At 40.8% G+C, this 16426-nt stretch overlaps 1 protein-coding gene across 3 annotated transcripts; it reads right to left on the bottom strand.

Moving 5' to 3' along the window:
* Window positions 1-786: 786 nt before the first annotated feature.
* On the bottom strand, window positions 787-16169 carry LOC121368106. Of its 3 annotated transcripts, XM_041492686.1 has the most exons (7): window positions 15743-16169; window positions 11553-11633; window positions 8238-8420; window positions 5333-5470; window positions 2968-3102; window positions 896-918; window positions 787-860 (listed from the first exon to the last, which is right to left on the bottom strand). In XM_041492686.1, exons 2-6 carry the CDS (start codon window positions 11629-11631, stop codon window positions 902-904), a joined length of 552 nt encoding a protein of 183 aa, XP_041348620.1. In that variant the 5' UTR covers window positions 11632-11633; window positions 15743-16169; the 3' UTR covers window positions 787-860; window positions 896-901. The 3 variants fall into 3 exon arrangements, with proteins under 3 accessions (XP_041348620.1, XP_041348612.1, XP_041348626.1); XM_041492678.1 differs by having other exon boundaries at window positions 787-918; window positions 15743-16164; XM_041492692.1 differs by lacking the exon at window positions 15743-16169 and adding an exon at window positions 15213-15254 and having other exon boundaries at window positions 787-918.
* Between the last annotated feature and the right edge of the window lie 257 nt (window positions 16170-16426).

Below are 16426 nucleotides of genomic sequence, written 5' to 3'. Positions count from 1 at the left end.
ATTCTGGAATCTAGCGGGTGCAATGACAAAGAAATTATTACTTGCAGAAATTTTTTGTCCTGGAGAGGCAGTCCAGGCTGCTGCACTGTGTGCCCAGGACAGCGTGCTTGAACCTAAATTGGATATAGACACGTCAAATACTTATAAGTTGCAGAAAAAACTGGGATATATATATTTTTTTTTCATACAAAAAAAAGCATATTATTTTCTATGTGTAATCAAAATTCTTAAAGGCATACTGTCACGTATTTAAGGACCGTATTTCTGAAAAATGGATAATAAATAAAAATTACATTAATTGTTGGAAACCAAATCTAGCTATCGCATCACCTTAACTGAACTATGATGGAATGAAATCCATGTCATCCCTCTCGGCAGTTTTAGTTTTTGAATTATGGACCATTGCCATAATTCAATTATTTTTACAAAATGTCATTAATAAATGGAGTATGGCGGTTATGAAGATGGTTGAATAAAGTACATTTAGGGACAAATCAAATTATTTTTGTTCAGGTAATACTTTGTTAGACCATTAAATAGGTCAGTGGTCTGTGACAATATGCCTTTAACACCCCATATCCCCCATTCCTAGATCACATTCTCTACATATGTGAGCGTGCGTGCATGCGTGAGTTCATGCAAGCGTATTTAGGAGCGCAAGCGTTTACTTAAAATGATCCAGGTCAAAATAGGCTGTTCCATCTTCAGTCAAAACGTATATACGTTCTGTCGTAACTATAAACAGTTTCTAAAACGCCTCATATTCCAACAAGAAAACATATTTCCTTTGTTTTTCATTTAATTTAATTTTTAATAAATTAATTGCAGTTGTGTTTAGTTCATCTGTTTGTTGTGTTGTCCTTTGTCGCCACTGTCCATACAATATCCATCTGGAATGAGGTCAGACTTCGGGACACGCTGAAATAGTAAATTTAATTAAAATTATATTAATTAATTAATTACAACTGATACCATTGTAACACGCTCCAAATTTATCACATGGGGGAGATCGAAGGAATTTTCTCATTTATTTTATTTCATTTTATTATTTGTTTAGTATTTTTAAGTTTAGTTTTAATTAGTTTTTTTAAATTTTAATTTCAATTATTTCAATTCTTAATTTTATTTATTTTAATTTTAATTTTTTTTTAAACTTTATTACCCCAGACCACTGGCAATGTCAAGGTTGGGGTGCCTTGAATCATCGTCTTACAATGTACAATAATAATAAAATTATAATTATATTATTTATTTTAATTAAATTAATTTGTTTATTGTTTGCTTGTCTGTGTCTTTATTTATTTATTTTCCCTGCGTGTGCTGTAACCTCGCCGTGGTGCAGGGGTGTAACATTCTCTTTGAGAATGGCCAATACAGCACAAAATTGAAGTTTTGAGTAAAATTCAGTATCCGTAACATTCTGTGATATTTGTGTTTTTGCACAGTTCTTTACACTGTTTTTGTTTGTCTTGAATTTTTATATTGATGTTGATCATCACTTTATTTATTTGCATAACCATAGTTTGACTCCCAATAGCCGATGTATTTTTCGTGCTGGGGTGTCGTTTAACATTCATTCATTCATTTATTTATTTATTTATTTATTTATTTACACTTCATAATACGCAACACTTAACAATAGCCAATCCTTTACTTTAATACACAACGCTCTGTGTAAACGTACCGGCCTCGGTGGCGTCGTGGTTAGGCCATCGGTCTACAGGCTGGTAGGTACTGGGTTCGGATCCCAGTCGAGGCATGGGATTTTTAATCGAGATACCGACTCCAAACCCTGAGTGAGTGCTCCGCAAGGCTCAATGGGTAGGTGTAAACCACTTGCACCGACCAGTGATCCATAACTGGTTCAACAAAGTCCATGGTTTGTGCTATCCTGCCTGTGGGAAGCGCAAATAAAAAATCCCTTGCTGCTAATCGGAAAGAGTAGCCCATGTAGTGGCGACAGCGGGTTTCCTCTCAAAATCTGTGTGGTCCTTAACCATATGTCTGACGCCATATAACCGTAAATAAAATGTGTTGAGTGCGTCGTTAAATAAAACATTTCTTTCTGTGTAAACGTGTATTAGCATTCTGCCATAATAATTATTATACTTAAAGGTGCTATGTCAAATTTGGAACTACAATATTTCGGGGTTTTCACATTTAAGTGTAATAAATAACTACAAATTAATAGATCCCCTGCATAGTCTTTCCATAACGAACTCTGGAATAAAAACTCTTGCACTGGACTACAAGAGGGGTTTCCCCGAATACTTTGTGGCTAAATATAGCATGGCCAAAATCTTTTTTTCTTTTTTCATTTGACCACAAAGAATTCTGGGTAAAATTAGTGTGTTGAATATGTACGCATAAAACAGTGACGTCGTAGGATCGAAACACCCCGGTGGATACATTCATTTGATTGGGGTCAGTGCACCACAACTGGTCAAAAGCCGTGGTATGTGCTTTCCTGTCCGTATGAAAGTGCATATAAAAGGTCCCTTGCGGCCTCGGTGGTGTCGTGGTTAAGCCATCGGACATAAGGCTGGTAGGTACTGGGTTCGAAGCCCGGAACCGGCTCCCACCCAGAGCGAGTTTTAACGACTCAATGGGTAGGTGTAGGACCACTACACCCTCTTCTCTCTCTCTCTCTCTCTCTCTCTCTCTCTCTCTCTCTCTCTCTCTCTCTCTCTCTCTCTCTCTCTCTTTCTCTCTCTCTCTCTCTAACAAGTAACAAATAACCCATTGTCCTGGACAAACAGTCCAGATAGCTGAGGTGTGTGCCCAGGACGGCGTGCTTGAACCTTAATTGGATATAAGCACGGAAATAAGTTGAAATGAAATGAATTAGAAAACAAATGTAGCGGGTCTCCTCTGATGACTACGTATCACAACTACAAATGTCTAACATACAATGTGCGTAGCTCTAGTGGTGTCGTTAAACAAAGACAAACAAAGAAACAAACTCACGGAACGATTCTGTCCAGCCGACTCGGAGGGGTCCGAGAGACTGACACTCCCTGAAGGTGCACACCCCGGTTTCGTCCACTGTGGTTTGGTTAGCGTTCGGCTGAAAACACCGCTTCGTTTTCTTGTCATAGCAGCCTGCAGACAGTGCAAAGGAAAAGGATGTTATTTTCACGACATCTCATCACATTTTAATCTACATCTAATTGTAAACCAAACTTAATGGTGAGACAGGCAGGCATATATATATATATATATATATATATATAGATAGAGAGAGAGAGAGAGAGAGAGAGAGAGAGAGAGAGAGAGAGAGAGAGAGAGAGAGAGAGAGAGAGAGAGAGAGAGAGAGAGAGAGAGAGAGAGAGAGAGAGACACACAGAGAGAGAGAGACAGAGACAGAAACAGACAGACAGACAGAGCGGGGGACAGAGAGAGAACAAACCAGCAAAACATAAATTCATTGTCTTCCTCTTCTAAGTAATGGGTTTATTAATCGCACTTCGAACTTTATGGGAAGTGGTCCGCACCCCCAGAGAACCTACTCATGGATTCGTGCCTGTGACTATTTGAACATACATTCTTGTTGGACTGCAAACTGTGAGACAGTGTTGCATTTGAATATTCCAAACTCAGTGGCGTACATGTGGTAGAAGAAAAACTACTTACCTTCCTGTTGTACTACAAATATTCCAAACTCAGTGGCGTACATATTGTAGAAAAACTACTTACCTCCCTGTTGTACTACAAATATTCCAAACTCAGTGGCGTACATGTTGTAAAAAAACTACTTACCTCCCTGTTGTACTACAAATATTCCAAACTCAGTGGCGTACATGTTGTAGAAAAACTACTTACCTCCCTGTTGTACTACAAATATTCCAAACTCAGTGGCATACATTTTGTACAAAAACTACTTACCTCCCTGTTGTACTACAAATATTCCAAACTCAGTGGCATACATTTTGTACAAAAACTACTTACCTCCCTGTTGTACTACAAATATTCCAAACTCAGTAGCGTACATATTGTAGAAAAACTACTTACCTCCCTGTTGTACTACAAATATTCCAAACTCAGTGGCGTACATATTGTAGAAAAACTACTTACCTCCCTGTTGTACTACAAATATTCCAAACTCAGTGGCGTACATATTGTAGAAAAACTACTTACCTCCCTGTTGTACTACAAATATTCCAAACTCAGTGGCGTACATGTTGTAGAAAAACTACTTACCTCCCTGTTGTACTACAAATATTCCAAACTCAGTGGCGTACATGTTGTAGAAAAACTACTTACCTCCCTGTTGTACTACAAATATTCCAAACTCAGTGGCGTACATGTTGTAAAAAAACTACTTACCTCCCTGTTGTACTACAAATATTCCAAACTCAGTGGCGTACATGTTGTAGAAAAACTACTTACCTTCCTGTTGTACTACAAATATTCCAAACTCAGTAGCGTACATGTTGTAGAAAAACTACTTACCTCCCTGTTGTACTACAAATATTCCAAACTCAGTAGCGTACATGTTGTAGAAAAACTACTTACCTCCCTGTTGTACTACAAATATTCCAAACTCAGTGGCGTACATGTTGTAGAAAAACTACTTACCTCCCTGTTGTACTACAAATATTCCAAACTCAGTGGCGTACATGTTGTAGAAAAACTACTTACCTCCCTGTTGTACTACAAATATTCCAAACTCAGTGGCATACATTTTGTACAAAAACTACTTACCTTCCTGTTGTACTACAAATATTCCAAACTCAGTAGCGTACATGTTGTAGAAAAACTACTTACCTCCCTGTTGTACTACAAATATTCCAAACTCAGTGGCGTACATGTTGTAGAAAAACTACTTACCTCCCTGTTGTACTACAAATATTCCAAACTCAGTGGCGTACATGTTGTAGAAAAACTACTTACCTCCCTGTTGTACTACAAATATTCCAAACTCAGTGGCGTACATGTTGTAGAAAAACTACTTACCTCCCTGTTGTACTACAAATATTCCAAACTCAGTGGCGTACATGTTGTAGAAAAACTACTTACCTTCCTGTTGTACTACAAATATTCCAAACTCAGTAGCGTACATGTTGTAGAAAAACTACTTACCTCCCTGTTGTACTACAAATATTCCAAACTCAGTGGCGTACATGTTGTAAAAAAACTACTTACCTCCCTGTTGTACTACAAGTATTCCAAACTCAGTGGCGTACATGTTGTAGAAAAACTACTTACCTTCCTGCTGTACTAGTTATTCCAAACTCAGTGGCGTACATGTTGTAGAAAAACTACTTACCTCCCTGTTGTACTACAAATATACCAAACTCAGTGGCGTACATGTTGTAGAAAAACTACTTACCTTCCTGTTTGACTTCAAGTTGTGAGCTTCCGTCGCACTTGATCGTTCCACAGTCAATGGCGACGAGGTTGTAGAAGTAGAATTCTGAGTGGACACGACGACATCTCTTGGCGTGGCGATCCCAGCACGCTGCCACCACTGCAACGGGATACAGATCAGATTAGCAAACACTGTCCCAGGAGCGGATTCAGGGGTGGGGTGGGGAGGGGCGAAGGGCGCGCATCCCTTTTTTTTCGTTCAAGTCACATACATAAATAAAAACCTGTTCAAACACCTCTTATCATATCATGCTTAGTGTCCACTCTATCGTTCACACTAAGAGCTTAAACTTATATTATCTGTATCACCATGTTGTTAACTTGTTAATCATGTTTAATGTTGGAAAGTAAATAAAACCTACTTCACCAACTTGTGACTTCTGCTCCTTCATTTACATTCATAAGTAAAAGTACACTGTGTTAATATATAGAGAATAACTGGTTAAGATATCGGCCCTTATCAGATATTGGCTTTGGCCAGTTACCAAAACTATATAAATGTATCTAGTCATCATATACTCTTCAAAAAACAAAAGGGGGGGGGGGGGGGGGACCTGAAATATTAATGCTGATATCAACTATTAGACCGAACATACGTTTTGACCACAGACATCCTAGTAAAGAATGTTCAGGTCTGTTTATCAACACACCTAAACACATTCCATAGTTTGCACATGCATCACGCAGTTGCCCCGTACACGTGCGTGGGGTGTCATTCTCGATTTTGACAATTTCCAGGAAGGTCGATTAATCACTGTGGAACATTATTTCTGTCAATCTTTTTCTTTCTGTTGATCATACAGTTATTGATTTGTTTTTGTTAATTTTTATTATTTGAATTTCCGATTTACTGATAAAAAAACCCGTCAACTTTCAAATTTCACTTCTGACCGCAATCATCCTTCAAGGTCTTTGGTGGTCACATTAAAACTACCGGTTGTAATGTTTGCCCAATTAATTTACTATTATCATATAACCATTCCCCACAGCTAATATACCTTACAATTTTGGCAATTGTAAATTCTTATTAGAGTTCTTCTACTTCTTTTGAAGAGTATATTTTGCCAGTGCATGTAGTGATTACCGGATAAATATATATTAATCAGCTACTGCCTTAAGATATAGGCTTTATTCTGCGAAGGTTAGAATGGGGAATGCCGAATAGGATAAAGCCGAGATCTTAGCGAAGGTTAGAATGGGGAATGCCGAATAGGATAAAGCCGATGTCTTAGCGAAGGTCAGAATGGGGAATGCCGAATAGGATAAAGCCGAGATCTTAGCGAAGATTAGAATGGGGAATGCCGAATAGGATAAAGCCGAGGTCTTAGCGAAGGTTAGAATGGGGAATGCCGAATAGGATAAAGCCGATGTCTTAAGACAGTAACCGGCTATTTTATTTATCCTACAATCCTACACAGTACGAAAACTAACTGAAATTACCAGTTTTATTTCACAACTATACCGTTTTACAGAGTAGTGGATATATCCGTATTCATTGTCTTGTTGCGTATAGCCGCTCGGTGCGCGGTCGGTCTAGGATCGATCCCCGTCGGTGGACCCATTGGGCTATTCCTCGTTCCAGCCAGTGATCCACATCTGGTGTAACAAAGGCCGTGGTATGTACTATCTTGTTTGTGGGATGGTGCAAATCGATAAGAGTAGCCCATGAAGTGGCGACAGCGGGTTTCCTCTCTCAATATCTGTGTGGTCCTTAACCATATGTCTGACGCCATATAACCGTAATAAAATGATGTGTTGAGTGCGTTGTTAAATAAAACAGTTCCTTCCTTCCTAATGACGTCGCACGCATACAATGTGTATGGCGTTGTCATGACATTAGTGCCTCAGACTCTCGAGTCTAAAGTTTTATAAGCACCAGACCGGGGTGGTGGTGGGCTGGGGGGAGACGACGGACGTGAAAGCATTGTACGTACCCATGTTTCTTCTCTTGTACGACTCCATGCCCTCCGTGGTGCACTGCTCGTTGATACAGCGGACCTGGTGGGGGTGGTAGTGGTAGTGGTGGTGGGGGAGGTGGTGGTGGTGGGAGACGATGGACGTGAAAGCATTGTAGCTACCCATGTTTCTCCTCTAGTACGACTTCATGCCCTCCGTGGTGCACTGCTCGTAGATACAGCGGACCTGGTGAGGGTGGTGGGGGGGGGGGGGGGGGGGGGGGGGGGGGGGGGGTGGTGGTGGTGGTTTTGGTGGTGTGGAGGGTGGAGGTGGGGAGGAGACCATGGACGTGAAAGCATTGTACGCACCCATGTTTCTTCTCTTGTATGGCGTCATGCCCTCCGTGGTGCACTGCTCGTAGATACAGCGGACCTGGTGGGGGTGGTGGTGGTAGTGGTGGTGGAGGGTGGGGTGGTGAGGAGACCATGGACGTGAAAGCATTGTACGTACCCATGTTTCTTCACTCGTATGGCGTCATGCCCTCCGTGGTGCATTGCTCGTAGATACAGCGGACCTGGTGGGGGTGGTGGTGGTAGTGGTGGTGGAGGGTGGGGTGGTGAGGAGACCATGGACGTGAAAGCATTGTACGCACCCATGTTTCTTCACTCGTATGGCGTCATGCCCTCCGTGGTGCATTGCTCGTAGATACAGCGGACCTGGTGAGTGCGGTAGTGGGTGAGGTGGTGGGGGGGGGGGGGGGGGGAGAGAGACAATGGACGTGAAAGCACTGTACGTACCCATGTTTCTCCTCTTGTATGGTTTCATGCCCTCCGTGGTGCACTGCTCGTAGATACAGCGGACCTGGTGGGGGTAGGGGTGGTGGGGGTAGTGGTAGTGGGGGAGGTGGGGGGGTGTTTTTTTTTTTTTTGTGGGGGGGGGGGAGACGATGGACGTGAAAGCACTGTACGTACCCATGTTTCTCCTCTTGTATGGTTTCATACCCTCCGTGGTGCACTGCTCGTAGATACAGCGGACCTGGTCTCGGCGCACGGCGATCTGCCGCAGTCTGTAGGCCCTCGTCATCGCCACGCCGTCCTTGGTGACGAGTTCCTGAACGCACATCTTCCTAGCGCTGTCGTACGTCCACGGAGCCTCTGTAAAGAAAGCACTCTTCTCTGAGGGTCGTAGTCGTGGTTAACGAGATCATAGAGAAGCACTTGATGATGATGATGATGATGATGGTGTTAATGATAATGAACAAAATGATGGTGACAAAGGTGATGATGATGATGATGATGATAATGAACAAAATGATGGTGACAAAGGTGATGATGATGATGATGATGATGATGATGATAAACAAAATGATGGTGACAAAGGTGATGATGATTACTATGATGAAGAGTACTTTGATGGCTATGGCAACAGTGATGATGATGATGATGGTGGTGGTGGTGGTGATGATGATGATGATGATGGTGGTGGTGGTGATGATGATGATGATGATGGTGGTGGTGGTGGTGATGATGATGATGGTGGTGGTGGTGGTGGTGATGATGATGATGGTGGTGGTGATGGTGGTGATGATGATGATGATGATGGTGGTGGTGATGATGATGATGATGATGATGATGATGATGGTGGTGGTGGTGGTGATGATGATGATGGTGGTGGTGATGGTGGTGATGATGATGATGGTGGTGGTGGTGATGATGATGATGATGGTGGTGATGGTGATGATGATGGTGGTGATGGTGGTGGTGATGATGATCATGATACTAATGGGAAAATGTAGCGGGTTTCTTCTCTAAGACTATATGTAAAAATTAACAAATGTTTGACATCCAATAGCTGATGATTAAAAAATCAATGTGCCCTAGAGATGTTAAACAAAATTTATAATTTTACTCAAATGTATATACAAAAGCTTTTTTTTTTTAAAAACATACAGACAAACCAAAATCATTCTGGGGATCAGAAAGAAGAAAACGGAGGGAAAGGAGAGAAGAAGAGAAGCTTTGTGTTTTCCTACTCAGTAGTTTGAGGGTAAATAAAACAGACAAAAAGTGGCATTTATTTTCAAGCACATTTTTTTTTTGTTGGTATAGATCACTTTATTGGTGATGGCAGTGGTGATCGTGGTCATGATGATGATGGTGGTGGTGGTTGTGGTACTGATGATGATGATGATGACGATGGTGGTGGTTGTGCTACTCAGTATGATGACGATGGTGGTGGTTGTGGTACTGATGATGATGATGGTGGTGGTGGTTGTGGTACTGATGATGATGATGATGACGATGGTGGTGGTACTGATGATGATGACGATGATGATGGTGGTCTTTGTGGTACTGATGATGATGACGATGGTGGTGGTTGTGGTACTGATGATGATGATGACGATAGTGGTGGTTGTAGTACTGATGATGATGATGATGATGGTGGTGGTGGTTGTGGTACTGATGATGATGATGATGACGACGATGGTGGTGGTTGTGGTAATGATGATGATGACGATGGTGGTGGTTGTGGTACTGATGATGATGATGACGATAGTGGTGGTTGTGGTACTGATGATGATGATGATGATGATGATGGTGGTGGTTGTGGTACTGATGATGATGATGATGACGACGATGGTGGTGGTTGTGGTACTGATGATGATGACGATGGTGGTGGTTGTGGTACTGATGGTGATGATGATGATGACGATGGTGGTGGTTGTGGTACTGATGGTGGTGGTGATGATAGTAAGGATCCCTTCTGGTTGTGTCCAGGGTGAACGTGCCTGAACCTTCATTTGATATAAGCACGTTAATGAGGAAGGAAATGTTTTATTTAACGACGCACTGACGGGGATCGTTCCCAAACCGACCGCGCATCAAGCGTGCGCTTTGCTTCTGGACTACGTCTCGGCCCCGCACGTTAATACAGTGAATCATGATGGCGTTAGTAGCTGTGGTGATGACGATGGTGGTGGAGTGATGGTAGTTGTGGGTTTTCATGATGATGATGGCGATGATGATGGTGATGATGATTATGATGATGCTGATGTTCATGAGGTGGTAGCAGTGGTAGTGATAGCGGTGTGGTTGCTATTGTAACAAAAAAGAACTAACTTTCATCCCATGAAGACTGTCAGAATTATCAAACATTTGATGTACAAAAATCGATGATTCATTAATCAATGTGCTCTAGTACTATCGTTGAACAAAACAAACTTTAACTTTTTTTAAAGGGATCTGTTAGTTGGAAATATTGGACAGCGACAGCAAACTTAGGACAATGTGTTTATTTCATTTCAACTCAATTTCGTGCTTATATCCAATTAAGGTTCAAGCATTATGTCCTGGACACACACTTTAGCTATCTGGGCTGTCTGTCCAGGACAGTGGGTTAGTTTTAAGTGGTTAGTGGTTACATATTATTTCATTTCATTTCAACTTATGTTCGTGCTTATATCCAATTAATTTTCAAGCAAGCTGTCCTGAGCACACACTGTCCGACGGCTTAACCACGACACCACTGAGGCCGGTCTGCCCCGGATTGGGGCCCTGGCTTCCCAGAGGCCGAACCCTGGGGCGGACATGCTCGAAACCTGCGTGGTATATGAGCATGCTAAAGTATTTAAAGATAGTCCCCCTCAACACGGAGTTCTCTTTTCTTCCTGACAAAATGGACGCTCATATGCGTTTATCTACTCGCCGGTATTTTACCAAAACAATACAAACTACACCAAAACAATATACAATGTTAAAAATGTGTAAAGGAGTTCAAATTAACGACACCACTAGAGCTATTGGATGTCAAACATTTCGTAATTTTGTCATATAGTTTTAGAGAGGAAACCCGCTACATTTTTTCTTGGTAGCAAGATATCTTTTATACACACCATCCCAACAAACGGGATAGCACATACCACGGCCTTTGATACCAGTCGTGGTGCACAGGCTGAACGATAAATAGCCCAATGGGCCCACCGACGGGGATCGTTCCGAGACCGACCGCGCATCAGGTGACCACTTTGCCACTGATGTAATAGAAATCGTAGCATACTTTACGACTATGAATCTCGTTACCCCGACGCCATATAACCGTAAATAAAATGTGTTGAATGCGTCGTTAAATGAAACATTTCCTTCCTCTTGTTACCATATTCATCAGTTGCGTATTTCTGCACAATACTGATGGCAAAAGAGGTTATGATAAAATGAATGTTTAACGAATCCCCAGCACAAATTTAAAAAAAAAAAAAAAAAAAACCTCCCAAGAAACAAAGGCGTTACCTGCGCGATGTCTTGAACTGACTTCTGTCAACTCATGAAGAGCGATCAGGTTGAGGAAGGAAAGGGTCAGCAGAAGCATCTCTGTGAGTGAGAAAAACAATAATAACAGAAAATCTTTATACACGTTGATGTATTACCATTTTGAATCCAACATCGAGTAATAACAACAAACACTTTTCTTTATAAAATAAAACATATTATATAATCAAACAATCTGATTAAAATTAGCTCTACTGGTCTACCTAGTTCAAGTTCTTTATTGTGTCAAGTTATGCAACTTATCAGCATTATAACAATGAAATACAATAGTATGTACAATAGTGCGGAACAATGGTGGAGAATGACTTATATAAATGCATACACATATACCGTCAGAAACTCTCTCTCTCTCTCTCTCTCTCTCTCTCTCTCTCTCTCTCTCTCTCTCTCTCTCTCTCTCTCTCTCTCTCTCTCTCTCTCTCTCTCTCTCTCTCTCTCTCTCTCTCTCTCTCTCTCTCTGTCTCTCTGTATATCAGCAAATATGGGTCACACATATAGGAACAAATATAGATATATTATTTTGTTTGTAGTAATAGCATATCCCTGAATTTGTTCGCCTGTACCGGCCTCGGTGGCGTCGTGTTTAGGCCATCGGTCTACAGGCTGGTAGGTACTGGGTTCGGATCTCAGTCGAGGCATGGGATTTTTAATCCAGATACCGACTCCAAACCCTGAGTGAGTGCTCCGCAAAGCTCAATGGGTAGGTGTAAATCACTTGCACCGACCTGGACCCCGTGCTTATAAACCTTAAAGTCTAGACTTTAATAAAGTCCAGACTTTAACGTCATGGCAACGCCAATTCAAATAGCATTACGTTAAAGTCTGGACTTTATTAAAGTCTAGACTTTAAGTTTTATAAGCACGGGCCCAGTGATCCATAACTGGTTCAACAAAGGTCATGGTCTGTGCTATCCTGCCTGTAGGAAGCGCAAATAAAAGATCCCTTGCTGCCTGTCGTAAAAGAGTAGCCTATGTGGCGACAACAGGTTTCCTCTAAAAAAAACAGTGTCAGAATTACCATATATTTGACGTCCAATAGCCGATGATAAGATAAAAAATCAATGTGCTCCAGTGTCGTCGTTAAATAAAACAAACGTTACTCTCTAATTTTTTTTTTTTCGCCTATAATAAGTATTTGCCAAGGTTGTATATCTCCTTATCTCCAGTAATAGTTATTAACTAGTGGAGCTAATTTTAATCAGGTTGAAAATCAAATATCTGTAAGTTTTCCTACTTACTGCTAGAAACCTTGGAACATTAGTTCTATGACTGTTTCAAAGTCCTAGGTATATGGAAAGAAAGTGAACGATGGAGCCAAGACCAAGGCGACCATATATAATTCGACAAACAGTTTTCTTTCAAATCATAAACAGCAAAAAAAGTGTATAGTTGCATATATCAATATTAAATTGTTCAAAAAGGGACCTAACGTATAGGTTCTCTTAAATGTTATAAAAGATAAAATACAAACTGAAACATGTATATACTTTCCTTTTTTATTTTAAAGAACATAATTCAAATTGTTATCAGACCCGAATCTGGATAATATAGTGTTTTTTTCATATGCTGCCAAATGGCTATATAGGATTGCAAACGAATAACTACGCATTTTTACATAAATTACAACTGATTTTGCGAGTAAAATGATAGATATACATGTTAAAAAAGTCTCAGTTTGGCACATTTTGCACGGATATCTCAATATTTTCCCCCCGAATTTGAGGATTTGCTCCAGCACTGGTTGGGGGGGGGGGGGGGGGGGGGGGGGGGGGGGGGGGGGGGGGGGGGGGGGGGGACAGTTGCCCGCCCCCTCCTTTCTCGTACGCGTATGATAACAATATATTGTGTTAACGAGGTATTTATTACAAGGCAAAATAAGCTGTATTCTTTGATATCCAATAGCCGATGATTAATTAATCAATGTGCTCTAGTCGTGTCGTTAAACAAAACAAACTCTCTTACTGTATTCTATTTCGAAATCGGATCCTTAAATTCATACTTTCTTTCCCATTCCTGACAATACAATATTTGTATTAAGTATAATTATTAATACACATGTATATAATTTTTAAATGCTCCGTAAATCCTTGAATAGAAGCCTGCCCCGATTAGAGGCCGGGTCTCAGAGCGTTTCGACAAAAATAGAGGCCTGCCTTGAATTGAAGTCTGCCTCGATTAGAGGCCGGGTCTCAGAGCGTTCCGACAAAAATACAGGCCTGCCTTGAATTGAAGCCTGCCTCGATTAGAGGCCGGGTCTCAGAGCGTTTCGACAAAAATACAGGCCTGCCTTGTATAGTAACCTGCCTCAATTAGAGGCCGGGTCTCAGAGCGCTTCGACAAAAATACAGGCCTGCCTTGTATAGAAACCTGCCTCGATTAGAGGCCGGGTCTCAGAGCGCTTCGACAAAAATACAGGCCTGCCTTGTATAGAAACCTGCCTCGATTAGAGGCCGGGTCTCAGAGCGTTTCGACAAAAATACAGGCCTGCCTTGAATAGAAGCCTGCCTCGATTAGAGGCCGGGTCTCAGAGCGCTTCGACAAAAATACAGGCGTGCCTTGTATAGAAACCTGCCTCGATTAGAGGCCGGGTCTCAGAGCGTTTCGACAAAAATACAGGCCTGCCTTGAATAGAAGCCTGCCTCGATTAGAGGCCGGGTCTCAGAGCGTTTCGACAAAAATACAGGCCTGCCTTCTATAAAGGCCAGCTTCTGCAACTGTAGCTATGTACGGTTAATGACTGCGTTATACTCGTCATTTTTGTTGCATAACGTCAATATCTTACAACCACATGGCGAGGGCGGCACGTAGCACAGTGGTAAAGTGCTCGCTTGATGCGCAGTTGGTTTTGGATCGATCCCCGTCGGTGGGCCCACTGGGCTGTTTCTCGTTCCAGCAAGTGCGCCACGACTGGTATATCAAAGGCGCTTATGTGTTCTATCCTGTCTGTGGGATGGTGCGTGTTAAAATATTCCTTGCTACTAATGGAAAAACACAATGTAGCGAGTTCCCTCTCGAAGACTATATGTAAAACTACCAAATAGCCGATGATTAACAAGTCAATGTGCTCTAGTGGTGTCGTTAAACAAAACACAATTTATCTTCAATTTTCCTCTTCATATGTTTTTTTAACAGATGCTCGCCTGATTCGCTGTCTGTCTAGGATTGATTTCTGGATTGATTCCCGTCGGTGGCCCCATTGGATATTAACATTAATATTTTAGGTTCACTTACTTTTTTGAAGAGTATATATATATATATATATATATATATATATATATATATATATATATATATATATTTGTATGTAAAAACACTCTCTCTCTCTCTCTCTCTCTCTCTCTCTCTCTCTATCTCTATCTCTCTCTCTCTCTCTCTCTCTCTCTCTCTCTCTCTCTCTCTCTCTCTCGCTCTCAATAATATTAATTTCTGTTCATATTTAAACAGCATAAATATATTACTAATACTAAGTTGGATTACCATATATTGTTTTCAAAAGCAATAAAATATGTTTCAATCAAGCGGTTTAAAATTTTAGTTAATTAGTTCATTGTATGTACTCTTAAAAAAAAGTAGGGGAACCTGAAATATTAATGTTAATATCAATTATTAGACCGAACATACGTTTTCACCACAGACATCCTAGTAAAAAACGTTCAGATCTGCTTTTCAACACACCGAAACACATTCCATAGTTTGCACATGCATCACGCAGTTGTCCCGTACACGTGCGTGGCGTGTCATTCTCGATTTTGACAATTTCCAGGAAGGTCCATTAATCACCGAGAAGCATTATTTCTATCAATCGTTTTCATTCTGTTGATCATACAGTTGTTATTGTTTTGTTTTTTTATTGTTTGAATTTGCGATTTACACCTACTGATAAAAAAACCCGTCAACTTCCAAATTTATCTTAGTAAGTTTTATAACACATAACTATCCACTTAAGAAAGACAATCCACATTACGGTACTTTTGTAACCATTGCACGGCATCGTTCGATTTCCTTTGACTAAAATTCTCAAATCTAAATCATTTAAAAATTAAAAAGACACAAATCCTCAAAAAAGATAAATTGTGGCTTTAGCTATATTATTCATCAGTTCTAACTAAACCTGTATAAATAACTATATTTTTATTTTCAAAAATACTAACCTGCGTTTCACACTCGACAGCCGCAGAAGTTGTAATTTATTTTCTTCTTATTTAATCACTATGATAGAATCCTGCGTCCACTACCTCGGCGACGATTCTACTGAATTTCACAGTGGAAAACAGTCGGTGACATCTTTGAAAAAGCCTACATCGCTTTGAATACATTATCGAGTTGGGCCGGGCACGTCATCGATGGTCTAAAGTGCACCTGGTACTAATCTCGTCAAATAACCGCACGCCATTCATCGACATGCTGTCCGCATTGTCTGCCGACACTGTCGGCTATTGATGAGCCTGTGTATGAATAATGTCCAACATAAATATTGATACAGTGAAAACTGGTCTCCATAAAATCTTCCACACGACGCAGATCGACACACTTCGACGTAAATCAAAAAACGTATTTTTTCTTCTCTTCTTGTTTGGTGGGATTTTTTTTTTAATTGTTGCTGTTGCTGTTGCTGTTTCTGTTTTGTTTTATTTTTGGGGATTATTATTATTATTATTGCTGATGGTGATGTTGATTCTTTTTGTTAGTTGTTTTGTTGTTGTTGGGTTGGGTTGAGTTGGGTGTTTGTTTGGGGTTTTTTTTTTGGGGGGGGGGGGTTGGGGGGGTTTGAGGGGGGGGTTCGTTTGTTTGGTTTTGGTTGTTTTTGTTGATTTTTGGGGTGGGTTATTATTATT

The sequence above is a fragment of the Gigantopelta aegis genome, chromosome 1, assembly GCF_016097555.1.
Source record: "Gigantopelta aegis isolate Gae_Host chromosome 1, Gae_host_genome, whole genome shotgun sequence".
In the NCBI taxonomy this organism is placed as follows: Eukaryota; Metazoa; Mollusca; class Gastropoda; order Neomphalida; family Peltospiridae; genus Gigantopelta; species Gigantopelta aegis.
This window is presented reverse-complemented; position numbering and strand designations above follow the sequence as displayed.

Coding starts and splice junctions, on each gene's coding strand:
- LOC121368106 (XM_041492686.1), bottom strand. CDS start 11,631: ATGCTTCTGCTGACCCTTTCCTTCCTCAACCTGATCGCTCTTCATGAG. Junction 5,471..8,237: donor ATACAAGAGGAGAAACATGG/GTACGTACAGTG, acceptor ATCCCGTTGCAG/TGGTGGCAGCGTGCTGGGAT. Junction 3,103..5,332: donor ACTTGAAGTCAAACAGGAAG/GTAAGTAGTTTT, acceptor CACTGTCTGCAG/GCTGCTATGACAAGAAAACG.